Here is a 21,237-nt window from a genome sequence, read left to right as displayed (position 1 = left end):
TGCGAGTCCAATACAATGGCAGAAGCTGTGCGGTATAGGTGCTTAGTACAGCCCTCCCAGCGGTTTTAGAGCCAGGTACCGATACTGTGCTCTCCGTACAGCATCTTGTCTCGGTTAAGAACTACTCTCCTCAAAGGCTCCCCGTCAAATGCCTCCTTCAGCTGTCATAAGGGGCATTTCGGAGAAGGGATTCAGGCCTGTGCTCATGTCTGTAAGAAACCTGTGGGGGAAAAGAAATCTGTGTAGTGCAAGAGTAAACAGAAGCACATGTGCAGGTTCTGCAGGAGGAGCTCCAGGGAAGAGAGGGTAATTCATTTTAAACTCTTAGCTCAGCACTGCCTGGGGATTCGTCTTCTCTGCTGAAGCAATTAATGGTAGCCATCCTGCTGATAAAGATTGCTGTGCAGTATGGGCCTGTTGGAACCAGCATGAGCTGTTTGATAACTGATTTACCCTTTTAGCTAGAAAGGCATGATGCACGAAACAGCTGTCTTTCGCGAACATAGATCAAGCCCGTGGCTCTTTACCGGTCTTCTTTTATTTTAAAGGCCTAGCTGGTGAACTCCCATCTTCTTGTTTTCTGTGGGATACAGTCCACCCTGTGCTTGAGAATGGAATCCGACTGGAACCCCAATCAGTCACAGAGTTGTTGCAGTTTATGATTGGGATGTAAATGTGTGTGTGTGTGCGCGCATTAGGGAGTAAATTTGAAGTTACTGTATCAACAGTGAGTTGATTTCAGTTTTACAGGAGCAATCTGAAACACTTCAAAAATAGATTAGCAGGGGCATGCCATGTTTATCTTTAATACGTATATAAATTATATTGAAATTACTGTGATGTAAAAGATAGGGAAGCTTACAGAGGCTAAGAGTAACGACAGAAAGGTTCCAGAGTCTCTCCATTCACCTAAATGTTCTTTAATCTCTTTGGAGATTTAACATCTAAATGATTGTAGTTTGTATGGAGGCTCAGTTTGAGGACGGCAATCCTTAGGCTAATTATTTGAATTAATCACGGGTCCCACAAGCACAGCACATTGTGTCTTCTCTAGAATCCCCTTGCAAGCATCGAAAGACCCAGATTCAGGCACTGTGTGAAAGAGGTGGGCTGTTTGATTGCAGCACCATAACAGCTCTGTCACTAAAACTGAAGCTTTAGTTTAGCAGGGCTGAGCAGAGCTGAAGGAAAGAACATGGCAGACAGGTCCGGGAGATGTTAGTGTAGACCAGAAATGTTGCGACTGACTCATGCTTTTATGCAGAGCCGATCAGCGATCAGGGAAATCGGGTACCTGTTTACAGCTGCCAAGTAATTGCCACATGGCCCTGGCATCACAGGGCAGCAAAGCCTGAGACCGCAGGAGCCACGTCCGGGGCGCGGTGGTGAGAGAGGGCACTCTGTGGGCCTTCTCCCGGAGCTCTGATGTTCCGGCACGCAAGGCCAGCGGTTCAAGCTTGCACTGTACTGCGGTGATGTGGACAGAGCCCCGTTTCTGCCAAAGCTGGTGATGGAGAGGGTTAATGAAGGTGTAGTGGCACAAACCTGAACAGGGGGTTTCACGTGACTGCCCCTGTCTGCGTGTGTGTGGTTTCACCCAGTTCTGTGACCCATGCTCAAGTATGGCATAAAATTAAATAGAAACATTGAATATATAAGTCCTGATGTATAAAAAAGTAGTTGCATATAAAGGAGTTTACATTTTAAGGTGGGAGGGGGTTGTGTTGTATTTTCAGCCTCCTCGGGGTTAAGTCACTTGGTTTGCTTGTCTGTTTCTAGTGTGTGTGGTAAAGACCCATGTGTTTCACGAAATGAGACCACTACTCTGTTTTTGAAGGACAGTCTCTTTTTGAACTCGAAACGTTTAAAAAGTTACGCTAGGAAGCCATTCAACCTGTCTAGCTCATCTGTACCTAATTGATCAAAGGATCTCATCAAGCTGTTTGTTGGTAGAAAGCACAGCATCAGCTTAAACAACATGCCTGGGTAGCTTGTTCCATACTCCTGCTACCCTTTGTGTAAAGAGTTTAAGAGCGCTTCTATATAGTTTCCACTTGTGTTCTCTGGTTTGTGTTTCAGTATTCATTCTGAAGAAGTCTTTGTCAAGGTCTTATCATCTTTTCTGTTCAAGACTAAAAAGGTTCAGTTCCTATAGCCTGTCAGAGCAGGACATCCTCTTAAGCCCCAGAAAATATCTTGCTGCTCCTCTGTGGCCTGATTCCAGAACAAGCAGTATCTTTTCTATAACAGGGTAACCAGTCAGTCTGATTATTGTTCCCCCACAAGTCCTTGAGGGTGTGATGACATGCTGAGATTTCATGGTGCTTGTACAAAAAGTCACCTGCAGTAAATATTACAAATTGTGTTTGGAGGTTTGAATTAATTCAGTGGTTTGAATTATTTTTCCGATCCTTTTTAGGTTGTGCTTTAAAGGTTGTGCTGATAAACCTCACAACTTAAGTATTTTAATTCTTTCACACATCAAAAACTCCTCTCCAAGAGCATTTTAATGCTGTCACATTAAAATAGCACAATTAAATTATTTTTTAAATATTTTAAATACCATTGTTAAAATATTAACAAAATATCATCTGATCCATAGGAAATTTATAATTACCGATCTCTTCAGTTAATTGCTAAAATCAGTTAAAAAGCTGGGTTACTTGCCCTTATTCATCCATCCGTCCATCCATTTCCTAATTGCTTAATGCAGTTCAGGGTCACGGAGAAGCCGGAGCCTATCCCAGCAAGCAGTGGGTGCAAGGCAGGATACACCGTGGGCAGGACGCCGGTGCATTGCAGAACACAAACTTCCACACCAGGGCCAATTTTCCCGGAAACCAATTAAGAAAGTAGTATGACTTCGGACTGTGGGAGGAAATTGGAGCACCTGGAGAAAGCCCATGTCAACCCGAGGAGAACATACAGGCTCCATTCGGATAGCACCTCAGATCTGGAATTGAACCCAGGGCTCCAGAGCAGTGCTAACCGCTGTGCCACCATGCCACCCACCCTTATTCATCTAAGAAAAAATGGCAGTGACTTGGTGCTTCTGTCATTGAATACCCTCAGGTGGTTACCTATCTGTAGGTTGCTGTGGTGCTGACAAGTGAAAATGGAAGCTTAGTCTTTTAGTGAAGGAGCTTCCCAAGCTCTCAGTCAGTGTCTTTAATTGTATCTCATTCCTGGCACAAGCTGTTGTCCTCTAATGAAAATGAGCGGAGCAGTTCCTATTTGCACAGTGAGTTAGTGGCGCTTAAGCATGAGTGTTTCTAGCAGACTTTCACTAATACAGGCACCCTAAGATTATTGGCTGTTGAAGTCCTCAATGCTACTGGCATTTATAAAGTCATGACTCAGCTCACAGGATTTCCCAGTAGGGGACTTTTAGCAGTCTGCCTAGATAACCTATCTTGCCTTTTAGCTTCTGTGTGCTTTTTGATAGGAATAAATCTTAACTGTATGGAACCACTTAAACATCAGAGTTAGATAGATTCAGTGCTCTAGAAACTGCCTTCCAATATATAGAGGTGGGTTTGAGATAGGACTTTAGGTCTTAGTAGGCATACTGATCCCACAGGACTGTAAAATAACTTTTACAGAATACACAACACTTTATTTTTTTAACCTGGCAAAAGCAGTGAAACGCAGCTATTCATGTGTCAGTGAAATCATTTTTTTAGCTATGACCCCTGGTCAATACTTTTTTTCTTACAAACAAACACCGTTGTTGTCTAGTTTGTTATTTTCGTGTTGTAGCCTGACAGTGGTGAAAGACAAAATGTTCAGAACTGTTTTTTTTTTGGCATTCTAAGATCGGTAACGACTTAACCCTGTGCATAAAATCTTGTTTTCTGTCGTTTGTCCACACACACACACAAAAAGGCACAGGCCGGTAGCCCAGAGGGAAAAGGCCTCGCAAGGCCTGCCTGGAGTGCGGTGTCCAGAGGGACACCGCCGTTTCCATGGCGACGGGAGCGCTCCGTCAGTAGGGCGTTGAGGCCTGGTGTACCAGGCAGCCGGCTCTGCCAGACATTGCCGCTGTGTGTTGTTGTTCTTGTCACTGTTGCTGTTGTGTAAATGTATTTCTAATACACAACCCGTCTGAATCGAGCCAAAGCTGAAATTAAGCTCCCCGCCCCCCCCCCCCAGCCCACTCCCCTCCTTCCACCCCCACCCCAAGTCTCTTCATTAGCCAGCCAGCGGGGCGGCAGGCTGCTCCAGACAGCTGGCATGGGCGCTTGGCGCGGTGGCCAGACAGGACTGGTGGGGGTCAAGTCTAATCACCTGCTCGGAATAATAATCGCCACAGCCGCGTCGAGCGGGTAGGGGCGAGGGAGGGTGGCGCAGGAGCGCGCTGGTCGGGAGGGTGGCGCCGGAGCGCGGAGTGGGGAGCACGTTTCCCGTGTTTTCCCGCAAGGCGAAAGGGACAATGCCAGAGCTCTCTGAGGAATGTTGGGCGTTTTGTTTTCTTACCCCCCTCACTCCCAAAAAAATAAACCACTCGCTGAAAGGGGGCACAGAGTGTTACAGGTATGTAGTTGTACAGTTTCGTAACGGTGGGGGTCACCTGCAGCTTGTTGTAGAGTTTGCACTAAATCAGCACTCTCATGAATGAACTCGTGTTGTACTCCCGGTGGACCCAAACGGGTCTCATCGGCATTGAGCTGTGGGCTCTCTTCTTAACTGAAACCAATACATTCTTCCAGGGCCTGGCACAGTTCAGTGAGCCGTGGCTGTCCCCCTGCAGACCCTCATTTTTTACTGTCAGTTTGTTTTCTAGATGCAACGTTGCACCACCAAAATACTGGTCTTTATTATCATCACTAGGGAACTTATAAATGCATTCCAGGAAAGGGCCGATGAAGGAGAAGAGAGCTGAGCCGTATTCCCTCATTCATGAAGGCAATTAATTTGTTCGTTGAAAGGTTCCAGTGAACCGCAGTCTTTCAGAAGCAGTGTCCTGTTATCTAGAGCCAGTGTGGTTTCACAGTGTAACGCTGGAGTTAGGAAAGGCACCTTGGTTGTTGAGTAAATGGATTGCCAAGTTTATTAGTGCAAAGTGACACCTATAATATTGGGCAGAAACTCAGGAGTTTTTGTCCCTTTCACTAAAATTGTCTTTGTCTCCGCAGTAGAGCCTAAGATTAGATAGTAAAAGAGCAATTTTTGACCTTGTGATTAATCCCCACTCTGGGCCCCATTCAGACTGTACTTCCAGGATTCATTAACCCGCAGTGACAAGTGGTCTGGCAGAAATAAGGGGAAAAAACAAGAAGTTTCCATCTTGGCCTTTCACCCTGTCATATTTATACACTGACCGCTTCCTTAGGAGAAGACCTTGGCATTTTTAGATCTTTTCCTTGAGCTTGGCTGGGAATGGTTGTGCTTGAGCAATATTTCCATTCCCAGGATGAGCACATCCAGCGTCACCTCCTCGTGGTTTTTTTTCCAAATGTTTTGCACTGTGTGGTGCATAACGGTTTCGGTAGTACCCGGCAGGCATCAGCAAGAGGTTTCCTGCTTCTCCACATTTGAGTTGAATCGACCATTACCCCCATTGCTTTTACACGAGAGATCAGACAGCCCAGCACTGGAAGGCTTCTTGTGTTGGAGGGCTATTGGATCGTCTTCAAGTTCTTTCCAGATCAAGCCCTCGGTTGTCCACTCCACTTAACCCTCATGATTTAGGCTGTAAAGCAGTTGAGGATGTAAAGATGCTGGCAAACCCCCCCTCCGCCAGTCCCACACCAGGCATTGGAAGAATTTGTTTCAGTTAAGAAGAGAGCCCACAGCTCTAACATATTTTTCCCCCCAATGCTGATTAGACCCGTTCAGCTCTACCGGGCGTACAGCACGAGTTCATTCATGAGCGCCTGTCCTGCTCCAGAGACGCTGGGTCTGGACTGCGCTGCAAGCTCCTGTGGGAGCGCTTGCCACCCGCTCCTATTACACTCGTCTCATTACAGCTCTTAGTCCTCCGCACCGTGAGTCATACCTTCAGGCCCTTGGCTGTTCTCGGCTTCATTTGTACTGACTTGCTGAGTTTGGCTTTGAACTTGTTGGTAGCACAACAGCGTGACTCTCCAGATGGCTGAGGGTTGATTCACTAGGTCCTTGGTAGCTTAGTACCTTGTGGTAAGGGGGAGTACAGTTCACCAGAAGAAGGCAGTCACCTGAGTACACTCACTGGCCTTCAGTCTTCCAGACCTAGACGCTATGATTCATGGTGTTTCATGTATAGGATCAACATGAGCAAAACTGCGGTATTTACCTTAACATACTGTAACTATAGATACCTGTAGTGATGCATGTCGTTATTGAATAGGTTCATCGATACAGAAGTGCAGCTTTGCAGCATGTGGAAGTGCAATTTTCAGAATTACACCAGAAATCACTTCTGTCAGATAAAGTACAGAAGGTGCACCAGCCAGAAGATAATCTTCAAAGTGCCACTGTGTGAAGTTTGAGCGCAGCTGTTCATGAGATTCTCTGAAATGTTTGTCAGTCATTTTTTTTTTATCTGAGAGTGCTAAGTGCATGTAATTATTGCTCAAAAAACTCGTAGAACTTCCTTGGCTTCACATTTTTTTTACATATTTTAGAATTACAGTTAAATTACTTGCGTGCTGAGACTGCTGTTTACCACCCAGTGAAATTAATCAGTGCTTTCGGCACTAGCATGGAAAAGTCATGAACAGATTACTCTTTCTTACCTGGTGTCATCTTCCAGATTCGCATAGCAGTGAATACAGGTAGCAGCTACCATTGCATGAAGGGATACCTCAAAGTTTGAAATTTTCCACATTTTCTTCTGTGTTATCATCTACCGGTGGAGAATTTCAGTTTTAGAAATGATAGGACACCTTGTCAGAAAAGAATTTAAGAGTGTCAGGTGTTGTTTCCTCTGTGCAATCAGACTAAGAACTGTGCATGTGAATACTTTGCTGAAGGGGATGGATATTAATACAGCCGAGAGTGGTTTTCTAATGAAGGGTCTAAGCAGGACCTGATAAGAGTTAGCAAGCGCAAGGTAAGCCAGCTGAAAAGGGGACAGAGCAGACACAATCCTACCTTGACAAGTGTTCATGATGTTCTTTTCCTTGGTTATCGGTGACGCCAAGTGTGGTGCGTCACGTTCTTCCCCGGGGTATATGGCAGAGCCATACTCGGATGATAGAGGAAGGACATTTTTTCAAAAGTAATGTCGCTCTGCCGTTGTTGCAGACATCTTATTTGTTTGTTTTCCGCCAGTCTAAGGAAGGAAAGAGCTTGTTAGTGGGAGAGAGAGTGAAATGTCCACCCCACAGCGTTTAGGACACATTGTTCTGTACACGAAATTTGCTGTGCTTCTTGGAGAAAGGTTGCACAAGATCAGTAGTGCATGCCCTTGAGTTTCCTTAAATCATTCATTTTGTGGTCCCCTAAAGTAATATTAACTCCCAAGGGGTTTAAAATCTGCTGTCTTTTGTTGCCATTGTGTTCTACCACTGTTACTCTGTTCATTAAATAAAACCTGGGTATAATACCAGGGTACAGCTTCCATCAGTCAACCACACGGGTTCATTTGCAGCTGGGCCCCTCTGCGGTGGGTTTCAATGGAAAGCCGGCTGGGCGTGCTGTGGGATGAGGTGGCATTATCCTAAGGTGTCCCTGCCCATCCTGAATTCCATTACCCCACACCCCCACCTCAAGTACACTGCCCTTCTGAGTTTGCAGTGCTAATCAGGCTGTGCATTTATTGACTTGTGTGAGATAGGGCAACTGCTGACCTTGCTGTAATCACAGGAGGAACTTCAGGTGAAGTCAGGATTTGCAAATTGCTCTATTATGCCCGTTATTAGGGCGGCAAAGAAAAGCAGCCTTTGATTTGGTAAGCAAGAAACGAGGGCTCACAGGGCCCACGTGTGCCGGGCATTGTCTTAAAATCAAGACCTCCTCCTTTCCTTGGGACACTGTGTGAAAAACACGCTTATTCTAGCGACCGGTCTGTGCCAAGTTTTTTTTTAAAAGAAAAAATAACAAGAAATGTAGTCTCTAAACATGAGATCTAAAAACTTTCAGGAATCTAACCAGGATGTCTACTTTTTTTTTGAACATAAAGCCTTTCAGCTTGTGTTTTTTGACATGTATGTCCACTAAAGAATTTGGTCATGGTCACATGGTCTGTGACAGCCAGCCAGTGTAGTTCAGGGTTACATTTTCTTTGCATGAATCTGACCAGCAGTTTTAAATCATTGATAATATTGCAAGGCATGTTGAACCTCCGATATAGAGGGGAATGTTTGCCATTAATTCCTAAGTGTTAAATAGGCAGCACTCTGAGAGAATAGCCCGACCCTGGACTGGAGGGCTTGGACCCCAATGTGATTGGGATGTTGCTGTTGAGCTTTTGAGCTCCACTGAACACCTTGCTCTATAAATGGGTCATCACTGTAAATGAGAATTTGTTCTCAATTGGTGTACTTGGTAAAAAAGTGGAATAAAAATATCAAGAAATATGCCGTCTTTGGGTGTCACATACACACTATGATGTTTATTAACATGCTTTTTCGTCTATGGATTTTTCTTTCCCAAGCTAGTCCTTCACCGTGGATTAGAAGAAAGAAGAAAGCAGGAAAGAGACTGCAAATTGTTTAACAATTGTTCTGGCTCTTAGTGATTGTGGCCTCTGAGAAAAATCCGCAGTTGGATTTTATTAGCTAGAGACACTCTGGATTATATCCGATGCCTGTTTTTAATGATTACTCCACAAGTGAAACAGATTGTTGTTCACTGGTGCTTAGAGGGACTCGGGTTCATGTGCTGGAATATTACCCAGTAGTCTCTTGCCCATTCGGTGGGGTTTTTAATTAACAGATCACCACCTTTCTCCGTCTCCTTGATGTGAAGTGGCATCTTCATCTGGATTTCCATGTGGGAATCATTTGACATGTATTATAGCGCTTCTCACCCTAGGCAACACTTATCAACACTTACCCTTTTTTAAAAAAATGGTTTCCATCTCCATGCTGCTGTGCCAGTTGTGGGAAAAGGCAACCCAGTTCTCAATAATGATATTTGTCCTAGAACTAGCATAACATGAAGTATTAATAATGTTTCACTGAGCAAAAACAAGCCTGCTAAATTAGCAATGTCCCAAGGGCACTAAAGGCGCTGACATTCTGTGTACATTAGCACACTCTTTGTGCTTCTTTGCTACCTTTTGTATTTGCGTTTGTTTGGATTGTCTTTTCCTTTATGTGTGCTGCTTGGTTTCTCTTGCAGTGTCTTTAAAAACGAGATTTGATCCCTTGAGAAACAAGGTCATTTTTCATATCGGCAGCCAGGTGGCTTGGTGCTCGGAACACCTGCTTCAGGTGGGAAATATGAGGTGGTTTTGAACGGTTGGATGGACGAGGCTTGCGGAGAATCCCGTTTGTCTTGTCTAGTATTTCGCGTGGGACTCCGTACTCCGCTCTCTCATGAGATTTACAATTATAACTCATTTCATGGCTGGAGTTAGGAGTTATAGCTAATTTCTTGTTTCTTCTAGAATGATTTGTTTTAATTCAGCTCTCTGAAGCAGGATCAAGGTTTAACGCAGAGGGCCATATGGCAGGGGTCTTGTGCCTGTACATACATTGGGGGACCTCTGCAGATTTTTCAAAGGGGACTCAAAAATGCTGGGCAGTTACAAATTGACTCAGATGTTTTTGTGGCGACAGATATTTTAGACCAGTCCACGCTGTTACAAGCATAGACATTCCCTTGATTTCCCTGCCAGAGAAGATGTTCCTGTTACATTGCTGAGGGCGACTGGTTCTTGTTTAGTATCCCTAATTATTGTCAGGCACCTGGTTAAAAGCAATATTACCTGTTTATTTTGACAGTTGTCATTTGATGTATTTCACATTAGGGCGGTCTGTTATTTGGCGACAGATTGTTTCGTTACTGTGTAAAAAGTGCAGTGTAATGAGTCTTCATCCTGTAGTGGAAGCTGTTGCACAGAGCTGGCGCCATGCGGTGGTTAAGTGTGTTGTGGGTTTGAGTCCCAACTACAGACACTGCTGTTGTCCCGTTGAGCAACGTCATTTAGCCCAGTTCCTCCAGTCTCTGCAACAGACTGGTGTCCCATCCGGGGGAGGGGGGGGTCACAGGCTCTCTAACACAGAAACCAGGAAGTACCACACAGTACTTGTGCCAAATCCAAAACCATCCCAGCCCTTCTTCACCCTTTTTTTGTTTCTTTATTCTGTTCTTAAAAACTGGGAAGTGTGCTTTTTCACTAAACCCATTAGCACGTATTCACACCAGAGCTTCTACATCAGCTAAGAACTGGAATCTGTGGCATGTTATTTTGTGGTATCGATTGTGTAACCGCCTGGAACAGCTTTGTGGTCATTTTCCCCCTGCTGTTAGTCTCCGTAATAATTAGGTTGACTCAGCGGAAAGGAGCCTGCAGTATGAGAACTCTGCTCTAGAGACAGCAGTGTAGGAGAGGGTCAGAAAGCCTTGTGTATTAGCATTGGTCTTCATCAGCATGGAAAATAATAGCAGCAGCAGTATTTAGTCTTAATATTCAATTGCATACATTTTAAAATTCTTTAAGTTCCTGGGTGAATCGGAAAAATGGAGTGTGAAAAAGGCACAAGGTTCACCTGTGAAATAAGACATGTTTCCGTACCGCAGTTGATTTGCATCAAAGAAAACATCGTAGGTGCAACAAGAAGAAAGATTCTTGAATTTCTGGTTTAGTACATAATGAGAAGAGTCTTTACCACTCTCTCCTGTAAAGTTCTGATGTCTGTGTGACGCTAGATGGCACGGGCTGTGATGAATTTGTGACATTTTCTCTGCTTTGCAGTGTATTGCACTGCAGAAAGGCCAAATCCTTTCTTCCTTTTCTACAGTGAATAACATTATTAGAAATATTTTTTCTGATACAGCAGTATGTTGCCAAACAAGTGTCTTTAGGTATTGTTAATGAGTCCCTTGGAAATGTACCAAAGATCTGTGAGAACATTAAAAAGTTATTTCTCTTTCTACAGGAAGCTCATCTGAGCTCAGATCAATTCCCTGCTAGGAAGTTGCATCCTGTGGGCTTATGTGTTGCATCTTTGCCAGGGCTTCATCACGATATGCAGCACCACCCTGGAGCTGCTGCAGTACATGTTTCATGAGAGTCTGAACCTGTTGGTTATTAAACTGAGAAACTCTGTGAACCCTGCAGAAGTCTTAGCATGGCCCTGAGGAATGGGATAGTTCGTAATTTGCCCTGATTCATATTTAAATCATTCTTTGTATGATTTAGCCTGCTGCTGCCAACCTGCCTACCAGCACTCAAGTCTGAATCACTGACACAAACCTGCAATTCTCTGGCCGCTTCGAGATGAATAGCTTCACTTTCTGTACAAGCAGACTTGCAAAGGAGGTTATTTTGCTGGCACTGGGGGAAAAAAAAACGTATATGTCAAGGTCATGATCAAATCTAAAGGTTTCTAGATTTTTTTCCTGAGCTGGAAGTCTGCAACAGGAGGCTCAGAAATGTTTCATCTTGCAGATTGTGCAAAGGCAGTGCGTAAGAGCTGTGATCACATGAGACGGCCAAGCGCGGACTGTCACCCAGCCAGCGTCGGAACTGTGGCTCTTGCTTCTTTGTGCTTGGGGGCTGCGTGAGGTATTTGTGTGTTGCCACCCAGAGCCCAAATCACCAGCGTGCCGTCCGTCTCTCTGGGCCGCTTGAATGGAAAAAGTCTTGTTCTTTAGTGGGGTCGGTTTATTGTGCTTCAGCAACACCGCCATCTCATCCACCTTGATTTCCGCTGTCGGTCAGAGGTCCGAGATGCAGAGGTTCACCCCGGCTGCTGGGAAGCGACGGGGAGAGGCTGCTGACGCTAACGTTTTATGTGGAGTTGACCTTTCGACATAACAGGGGTATCAAGTCGGATAAGGAATACCAGAAGGAAAAGGGAGGGCAAGCAAAATCCCAGACATTTTATTCCTTTTCCCAAAAGTCAACTGGGAACTTACCCAGGGCTAAAACCACATCTGTGGTAATCCTGTACGTAGACGTGTTTCCTGACGCAGTTTCTCTTCCCCAGGTATCTGTATAAAATGTGGGAAGGGGGTGTATGGAGCCAGTCAAGCCTGCCAGGCCATGGGCAACCTGTACCACACCAACTGCTTCACCTGCTGCTCCTGCGGTAAGTGCCTGTCTCCCTGTTTGCCAAGTGAAAGAGACGTTTCCAGAGCCTAGGACCTGTTTAGAGACCGGGGGCTTTGTCGTTAACGGTTTGTGACGGGGGCTGCGCTTGCTAATCGGAGCGCTGCGTAATGCTCACTGCAGTGCCAGCTGGGTGGACTGAGCAACGATGGCTAGCAGCCTGACGAGATGAGGGCAGGCTGGTCGAGTCGAGGCTGGAAAAGGCCACGGACATTGGCGTTTAAAACTTAAACTGTCCTTAAACGTTATGTTAGTTGTACGTGGTCCAAGTGTCCATTTCACTGTCTGCTGGTGCTCATGTCTTCACACCTACACCTTCAATTCTGCACAGCCCTATAGAAACCTCCTGTGTCTGAAAGTGCTCTACCATAGCCCCGTTCCTGAGGAATGCTGCTTGCTGAATGCACCCCAGGATTCCTCATCCAGAGAGAAACTGTGGCACGGGCTTGAACTGGGAAGGATATCATCCGAGCTGCGTGTCTCCTCCAAGCAAAACGAAATCTGTGAAGTAACAAATGGACCGACTGGCGAAGCGTGTGCTGGGAGGAAGCATGTGTCATCCTCACTCATTGCTCGAGTAGAAGGGTCGTGGTATGATGATGCACTGAAAATAAAGACCTGTGTAAGAATAATGTATGTGAAAGTCATATACACATCCCTGAGACTAATCAGACCAGTCACCGTTTCCTCCAATAACTTGATGTCTTTAAAGTCATCGTCCTATTATATACATTATCTTTAGAAAACAGTAAAACATTGTTGGGTAACATGATTTGCCTCTTTGCACACATTTTTAAGTCATGTTTTTCCTTGACTCAAAGTCAGTTAACTTGCTGTGCAGTTTGAAACTGCATTCTGAACTATGTCTTAATGAATTGTGATGCATTTTTCTCAGGAATTAAAAAACCTGAACAGTAAGAACAAGAAACCTGCATTTTGAATTTTGCAACCTGCAGCCTGTCTTGGGCATTATGTCTGCAGCAATAAGGTGCAAAGAGTGCTTTTTAAAAAAACAAGTGTGGGTCGTTCTTGTTTTAATGTAAAAAGTTGCACTGTGCATAGTGTCAGATTACGTGGGAGGCACATTTGCATGGCTGACAGAGCTGCTGCCTAGCGAGATTTTGAGCCCTGTGTTCGAGTCCACGCCTTCTGTTTGGAGTCTGTGTGAGTGTTCCAGGTGCACCACCTTCTGAAGACGTGCTGGCTAGGGAGAGCGATGGCTCTAAATGGTTCCTGTATGTCCTGCTATAAACTGGCATCCAATCCAGGTAACGTTTTGAGGGAATAGTCCCACCTTGGAGCTTTGAGCTTCCAGGATAGGTTCCAGGTTCATACAGTTCATACAGACTTGCTCATGACGGTTGGGTGGATAGTTTTTGGTTGCCCTGTTCTGATTCTGAGTGCCTTTGTTCCTTCCATCAGCTGGTAGCTCAGTCTGTCGCTTGAAAACAGTCCATTTTCTTTCTGAAAAGCTTTTAAAAACTCCATAAGCACAGAAAAGCCACCCCTGTGCTGGGAATAAGACAGCCAGCTGGCGTTCTGTGCTCGTATGTCTGACAAGCAGCTCGCTCCTTCCTGAGTGGCTGTGCCTCAGAAGGCGACAGCAGTCGGCTACGGTTTCGTGCTCAGAGCTGGACGGACCCTGCGTTCTGGTCAGCATGCGTAATGGAAGTCAGGACAAAAAAGGTTAACTATACAAAGAGAACCACTGCTGCAGAAATATATGAAAAGGTTTGAAAATCAGCGTGGTACTGCCTTTTTTCTGAGAGCAAAGAGGCTTGCTGTTACTGAAAGAGCATTCTGCATGGTTGTACACGAGAGCACGTACAGTAACTACCTGTGGGTGAGTGCACTGTGCAGCAGTTGTGTTCTGGATTAGTAGAAGTGAGGGAGTCATTGACATGTGTCATTTACATGTGAATAATTGCTCCTGCCCATTAAAATAGTTTTGTTTTGAGCAGGTGGAAACAATATAAGATATTATCTGGATAGTGCATTACGCCGCTCTGTCCAACAGCCAAGAACTGTTTTTTGAAACAGCTCTTTGTTTTGTCTTGTTCTGCCTGATTAAATACTGAAATCGTACACGCGGAAAGAATGGCCGACCCACCGGACAGTGAAGCCCCTGGCTGGCGGTGGGATCGCGCTGTTGTGTCCAGGGTCCTTCAGTGTCTTAAAAGCCTCAACTCCCCTCCGTCAGTGACTTGAAGAAAGCGTTTCAGTACGTGATTGATGAGAGGGGTGTGTAATTCACCTGATTTCAGATTAACAGCTCCGAGGCTGGCAGCGGTTTTATTCAAGGCCTTCTTTATTATGTCTTTAACCTTGCAGCGTGGCATGCCCCCCCTACAGACACCCCCCCCCCCCCGGCTGTGTTCCCGACAGCCTGTCTGGGCCCTAATGACCAGACTGTGCTTTGTTTATGTTGCTGCTTTCTCTCAGGCAGCGGGACCCAGAGCTCTACGCGGTGTTTGAACTGCCCGCGATAGCTATGCCAGGAATGCTGTCCCCCCCATCTCCCGCCCCCATCACCCTCCCATGGGGGTCTTAAATCAGGCCGGAGACACAAATTGTACCCGGGCCACTTATCACCGAGGCAGACCTGGCGTGGCTGCTGTGTAAACACGCGCGCATTCCTTCACGTTCCGCACGGAGGGGCCCCCTGGCTGGGGCTGGCCGGTGAGCAGGGAGCGCCCCCGCGCCGTCCAGCCCTGTCCAGCCCCCGCGCCGTCCAGCCCTGTCCAGCCCCCGCGCCGTCCAGCCCCCGCGCCGTCCAGCCCCCGCGCCGTCCAGCCCTGTCCAGCCCCCGCGCCGTCCAGCCCCCGCGCCGTCCAGCCCTGTCCAGCCCCCGCGCCGTCCAGCCCCCGCGCCGTCCAGCCCTGTCCAGCCCCCGCGCCGTCCAGCCCCCGCGCCGTCCAGCCCTGTCCACCTCCCGTGCCGTCCAGCCCTGTCCTGCCCCCGTGCCGTCCAGCCCCCACTCCGTCCAGCCCTGTCCAGCCCCCGCGCCGTCCAGCCCTGTCCAGCCCCTTTGTCACACAGGTTGAAACTGCTGCCCGACAAAATGATCATGGTGTTGGCTGGATTGCTCACAGCCGCTTTCTGCAGTCCGGTTCAGATGCCTAACAATCAGAATGTTTAAATAAGTTCATGATGAGAGACGCAGCCTGGATGGCATGGTGGCACAGTGGTTAACGCTGTTACCTCGAGGCGCAGGGGTCCCGGGATCGATTCCCGACCTGGGGTGCTGTCTGTGTGGAGTTGGTAGCCCCTTCTGTGTTCCTGTGGGTTTCTTCCCACAGGCCAGACCCCGAGTTGCAAGAAGCAATGAGGTGATTAGAAAATGGACGGGTGGATGGAACGAAATGAAATGTAAAAATATTTTCAAAGACCATTTTGTTTCATTTTTAACGTATGGGAAAGCTTGTTTTTGTTTACTGTAGTTATGTCCGAGTCACTGTGAGTGTGTGCGTTTTCAAAACTGACATTAAAAAGGGTAATGCTGTTTATTAGAGACGTATCAAGGGACGTGCCTGGTAAGATCGCAAGGCTTTTGCTTATGTGCAACAGAACCTGATGCAGAGTTCCTCCAGTGTTTAAAATAGTCTTCTTCAGATTGCTTAAACTTTTAACAAGTCAAATTCCAGAGGGCAGAGGCCAATACTGCAGATTTAACTAATGTCTGGTTCTCTACAGAATATAATGTTCTACACAGAATATAAAGTCTGTGATGTCCGTGAGGTCTTTCATGCAAAGTACCCAGTGAATCAGTAGGCAGTAGGAATGTCTCATTCCTTACAGCAGCCACTCCCTGAACTCCATCACTCGGCTCGGATTTTATGTTTTGTGTCATTTTCCAGATGCTCTCCCCACTCCTGTCAGAAGCGCTGAACTTGTTGGGTAGACTGGCGGCAGATCTGGCCAGCCTGCCTCCCCCCTCGTTCAGTTGTGCAAGTCATTCCTCAGGCTGGGTGGATGCTGAGATAAGTAGGGAGAGGGAAGATGTTTTATCTTATGAGTTACGACAGGAAAGGCCCAGCAAGCCCCTGCTTGCTCACCACACAGGATCTGAAATTCCCTCTGCAAAGGAAGCCGCAAGCTCAGTGAATCATTTTCATCAGCATCCCATACCAGGCATTTGGCGTTTGGCGGGCTGTCTGCAGGTGATAAAGGCTTGTTTGTTCAGGGGAGAGGGCGGACAGTGGTGATTAGAGGCCTTGAAAGGGAATTTCTTTCAGGGACTGGGAGAAGATATTTCTGTGGCTGCTCCAGGAACGGCCTGAAAACTGCATTGATAAAAGAGCCAGAGTCGTGGACAGATACAAGGGGCTGTTCATTTGTAGCCCTGTTCTGTAGCCCACTGTCCTGTTTGATTGGATGTGTGTGTATTTTAGTGAATATCCCAGACTTACAATTAGATTAGAGTACGTGATTTCTAGGCAAATCTCATATACTGGAGCTCAGTTATAAAGAGAATTGTAAAAAAAAAACTCCAGTAGTTAACTTGGACCCCAAGTAGTGATTAAGATCTCATAACCTGCACCTCTTCTTCGTGTGCATCTGTCTGAGGAAAGAAGCAGCAGACTGTCTGGAAAAAAGCAGCCTTGAGTCTAGAGTCTTCTTTGGTAAACATTGGTTACACCTCGGAAACAACAGGCAGTGAAATTAGTTTTTTTTTAAATAAAGCAGAATCAGTGGCTTTCTGTTAACAGTTGCAGAAACGAGTTGATGTATTTGTGTCATTTTCTGAAGGATTCTCAGGTTTCCAATTTTAAAATAAAACAGTGGATAGATGTGCCTGTTTAATTTTTATAGGCAGAGATTCAAGGTTTGGCACTGTTAGTTAATACAAGACACATGTTTGGTGTATCCATCTTCAAGGAAGTCAAAGAAACATTGACATACGTGAACTCTGGATCTTGAAAAGCCTCCCTTTTTCTGAGTCTTCTAGCCAGTGGCACTGGAAGCCAGCTCTTTAAAAGACCTTGTTGTGTCTTGGTTAAGCCCTTCTGTTTATTCTCTAGCACAAATGAGCACACCAGATATGTGGCCTTCACATGCGTTTATCAGCAACAGTGGTATTCAGAGTTGGTCCAGCTTGCTTTCACACTAGAGTGTTTTAGCTGGTTAGAGAACTATAGGTCACATTTCCTACGTCATTATCAAACTGCAAACACAGATGAGACAGGACAGGGTTAAAGATACATTTTGCCATAGGTGACACAACCTGATGACCTCCAAAGTCTGTTGACATGGACTTTGTTTCAACGTCCCTCTGCTGGCTCAACTGCATGGTGGGATTTTTTTCATGTCCGATATTTCCGTGCACTTTGAGCAACTCGGGTGGTTTCCCCCCACCGGTTCACACATTAAATAGTAACTGCAGTTATCATTTTTATTTCTTTAAAACCGCTATTTTTGTGTTATGACCACTTTGTTGTGTTATTTGCGTGAAGCGTTTATTTTGGGGAAGTGAAAGTCAGGAGTGAGCTCCAGCAGCTGGAAGCAGAAATCAAGAAAGAAAGGCAGGAGTTACATCCACCGGCACTCGGTGACACATCACATCGTAATGCAGCTAAATCTGTGTTTGCTCAGGGAGACTGGAATCTCTGGTGAACTGTACACCAGCAAATGTTCAGAAGAAGGAACAGAACAAACTACAGAAAGATGGTGAGCTTTAAGATTTCAAATCCCCCTGCAGAATTTGGATAATAATTTTCACAAACCAGAGACAGAGTGCAAATTCTACTTCTGCAAATTATTCTGCTTGTAAAAAGACTACACTTACTGGTGTTTTATTACAATAGGGAATTTATCGCATAGATTCTGCTTCTAGTGATGCTGTCCATCAGGTCAATCCCATTTGACCTCTGTAGTGTGTGTGGCAAGAAGACAAGGGTTCGAATGCATTTGTACTCGCTTCTTAGTTTAAGATTACATTGTCTTATTAATAATTTAATTAATCTGCATTCATCAGCGTGAGGCCATTCATTCACCTGATTAAAAATGATGTTCTCAGTGGATATTAAACTGACCATGAACAGGTGAGTGTGATTGAGTTCAACGGATGGTGTCACCTGGACAAACGGGGATGGATACAGTTCTAAATGATTGGCCTTCTCGGGTACATTCGAACCCCTGACCGCTGGTCAGACGAGGGTTTCAGACTGTTGTCCTAGGCAGGCCTCCAAACCACCCAGTGAACCCAGGACAAAATGAACATCGAACTTGTTAAATCATAGGCTTGGGAGTGTTTATGCTTTGATTTTCCTGTGCGTTACTTATCAGATTATTCCAATTACACTGTCAAGTTTTGATTCGTTCAGCTCTGCATTTAATTAGGACCAATGATCTACAACCAATAAATCTCCAAAACAGAATCCTGGCTATATGGAGAATTACTTTTGTGTGAATCATTTAATTTCTCTCGACAGGGTGCTGGATAAGCAATTCAGCCTTGCAGCCGGTTTTAAGCTTTAATCTTTGAAGCGTTAATCACCTCAGCCAGAGCGTTTTCGATCCTTCCCAGATAACACCAGTGATCGAATAATCGTTTCCTGTGTCTCAAGCCTCCATATCGAAGGCAGGCAGCCCTCTGGCTTAAGGGATTTTTGTACACCTGGGAGTCCAAGGGACTAATGTTGCTCCAGCAGGGTCATCGTACACTTGGACAGTTTAAGTGTTGTGTTCCAAAACAGACTGTTATTTTCACTGTGAGTTACTACTGAAAATTTACTGTGACCCTGAGTGTTTTCTGTGTGGGAGGGGAATGCACAGGCTTTTGAGTTGAGTGGGGTTAGCAGGGGAGGTATCTGTGAAAAGAAAATAACATTTTTTTCCCCCATGTAGCATGTGAAACCCTTGAAACAGAGGAGTGTCCAGGATAGTATCGGACTTACTGTATACCTGGTCAATTGTGGGTCCTGGTTAGATCTCTTCCCAGTGTGCAGGATCTGAAGAAGCCATTTTGAGTTGCTAGTTTATTAGCAGATTTTGTTTTAAACAAACAGAACATAGTAGGAAAAGATGTGTACCAGGATGGTACGTGAGTGTGTGTTGTGGCGAGAGAGGTTTTTGTTCTGTATCAAAGGAAATATTTTCTCTTCAAGTTCAGTTAATAAAAAAAATTAAAAAGTCACTCACCCAAGCGTCACATGAGCAACATTTTTGATGTTTCGACAGGATAAGGAATTATTTTGTTTGTCAATCTTCTTTTTTGCTGTGGTTCTGGCAACTGGGTATGCAGTATATAACATAATATGATATCTGATAGGGTTGATGTATAACAAGCCTCTTCAGTATCAAAGTCGGTAAAGCAAAATAAATCAGGAAGTGGCGTTCAGGGATAGCATCAAGAGGTAATATTGAACAACCTTAAAATCAGGACTGGTTTCCCAGAAGCCAGCCGAGAGTCTGTCCCTCAACTAGGATTCCATGGACGTTGTGGTAAGAGGCTGTTATTCCTGGTCATTCATGAGAAACGGCACAAGATGCAGCAAACCAGTACTGTGGAATAAACAAGGGTTGTTTTCTCTGGGCACAGGGTTGCGACTAGCTGAGAGTAAAAGAGCTACTGTAGCAAGATGATAGAACTGGAAACTTTAATCTTAGCTTAGTAAAAATAATATGATGTGTTGATGCATACTCCCCCCAGTAAGGCTCATATTTTTTAGAGTTGTCAAAAAATGTCAGCATGTTTAGGACAGATCTTTACCCAGACATGTCGTGTTTATTCCCAGTCTTTATAATTATATTCTTATAATCTGTAAATCCAAAAGGGGTTTCTTTCCAAATCATGTTCAATGGTTCATTTTAAATTTTCAAAAGAAGAATTGGAAAAACAAACTCAGTCTGTCAATTCTGCCTCCATCTCTTCTATCAATTATATCAATTTCTCTTAACAAGATACCAAGATACCATATAAAAATTGGCATAGTCTGCTGCCACAGATAAACACATGACAGTGCATTTGATTTTGGAGCAATTAAGGCTTCCTCTCATGTGGAATACTGTCAGTTAAGGAATGTTTGGTTATATAAGATCTTTGTCTAACCAGTGTGTGTCCCGATGAAGGCCTGAGTACCTCAGAAAAATGACAAGTTTTAATAAAGAGTTCTTAGTGTTTTTATTGATTTTCATTGAACCTCAATTCATGTAGGTGTGCATTCTTCATTTCTCTCATTTGAGAATAAAAACCGAAGAAGGGTTTTCCCTGTTCCTGAGTTTCTCAACCAACACCTAAAAATGTGTCCATTTTGCATAGGTATGCAGGCTGCACTGGACGTCTCTGGACTTGAGCTTTAAGGGTCACTGTGGGAGACCTGCTAGAATAAAGAGCGCTTTCGTGCCAGCCTTCGTGCCTTGTGTAACGATGGCCTCTGATCAAGTGCTGCTCTTCTCCTGGCAAGTTTTCCTCGCTGCGCGCGAAGTTCTGTTGTACGTGGCGGGGGCTCAGTGAGGCTCGTTTCGAAGAATGACCTGGCCAGTGTGGGTTTGCTCTGAAACGGGCCCTCTCGGCCTGGCTCAGCTTGCAGCCTTTTCTCTGAGTCTGCAGCAGGAGGGTCCAGACAACGGGAAAGGTGATGCAGAGCCCTTCCAAGCCCCTAACACTGCAGGCGACGGTTCTCGGGGCGAAAGAAAAGTGGGGAATGTGGTGAAGGCAATGGGCTTGTTCCCAGGCCCCAGACATGCATGTCGCTCTGGGCCAGTCGTCTCGCGTGCCATCTGTTGAGCCCCGGCCCAGCAGGCCCCCCGAGGGCTCCCCGTTACACACAGAGCGGGCTTCGGAGCCCAGGGTGACTCATGGCTGTTTCATGACGTTTCAGACGCACTTTAAACGCATCGTGTAAACGGATACAGTACCTCTGCTTTCCTTTCAGCCTGAAGTACGGAATATGGGATGCCTAGAGGGATGTTTTTTTTTTTTTCAAGCCTGTCTGTGACGTAAAACACAATTTGTTGGTTAAGAATAAAGACTATTTCATGAACAGGGAAGAAAATGATGTTCAGCATGGGCGTTTCCTGAAAGTTGACTA

General features: G+C 45.5%; 1 protein-coding gene across 1 annotated transcript in view; it reads left to right on the top strand.

Annotated features, from left to right (window-relative positions):
- Window positions 1–21,237, top strand: part of wtip (WT1 interacting protein) — a 37,166-nt gene that overhangs the window by 3,383 nt on the left and 12,546 nt on the right. The window contains exon 2 of the mRNA XM_088938550.1: window positions 12,084–12,185. Within this exon, the coding sequence (XP_088794676.1) occupies window positions 12,084–12,185 (102 nt within the window). The remainder of the gene's footprint in view (window positions 1–12,083; window positions 12,186–21,237) is intronic.

The sequence above is a fragment of the Atractosteus spatula genome, chromosome 21 (assembly GCF_055471065.1).
Source record: "Atractosteus spatula isolate fAtrSpa1 chromosome 21, fAtrSpa1.hap1, whole genome shotgun sequence".
Taxonomy (NCBI): Eukaryota; Metazoa; Chordata; class Actinopteri; order Semionotiformes; family Lepisosteidae; genus Atractosteus; species Atractosteus spatula.
This window is presented reverse-complemented; position numbering and strand designations above follow the sequence as displayed.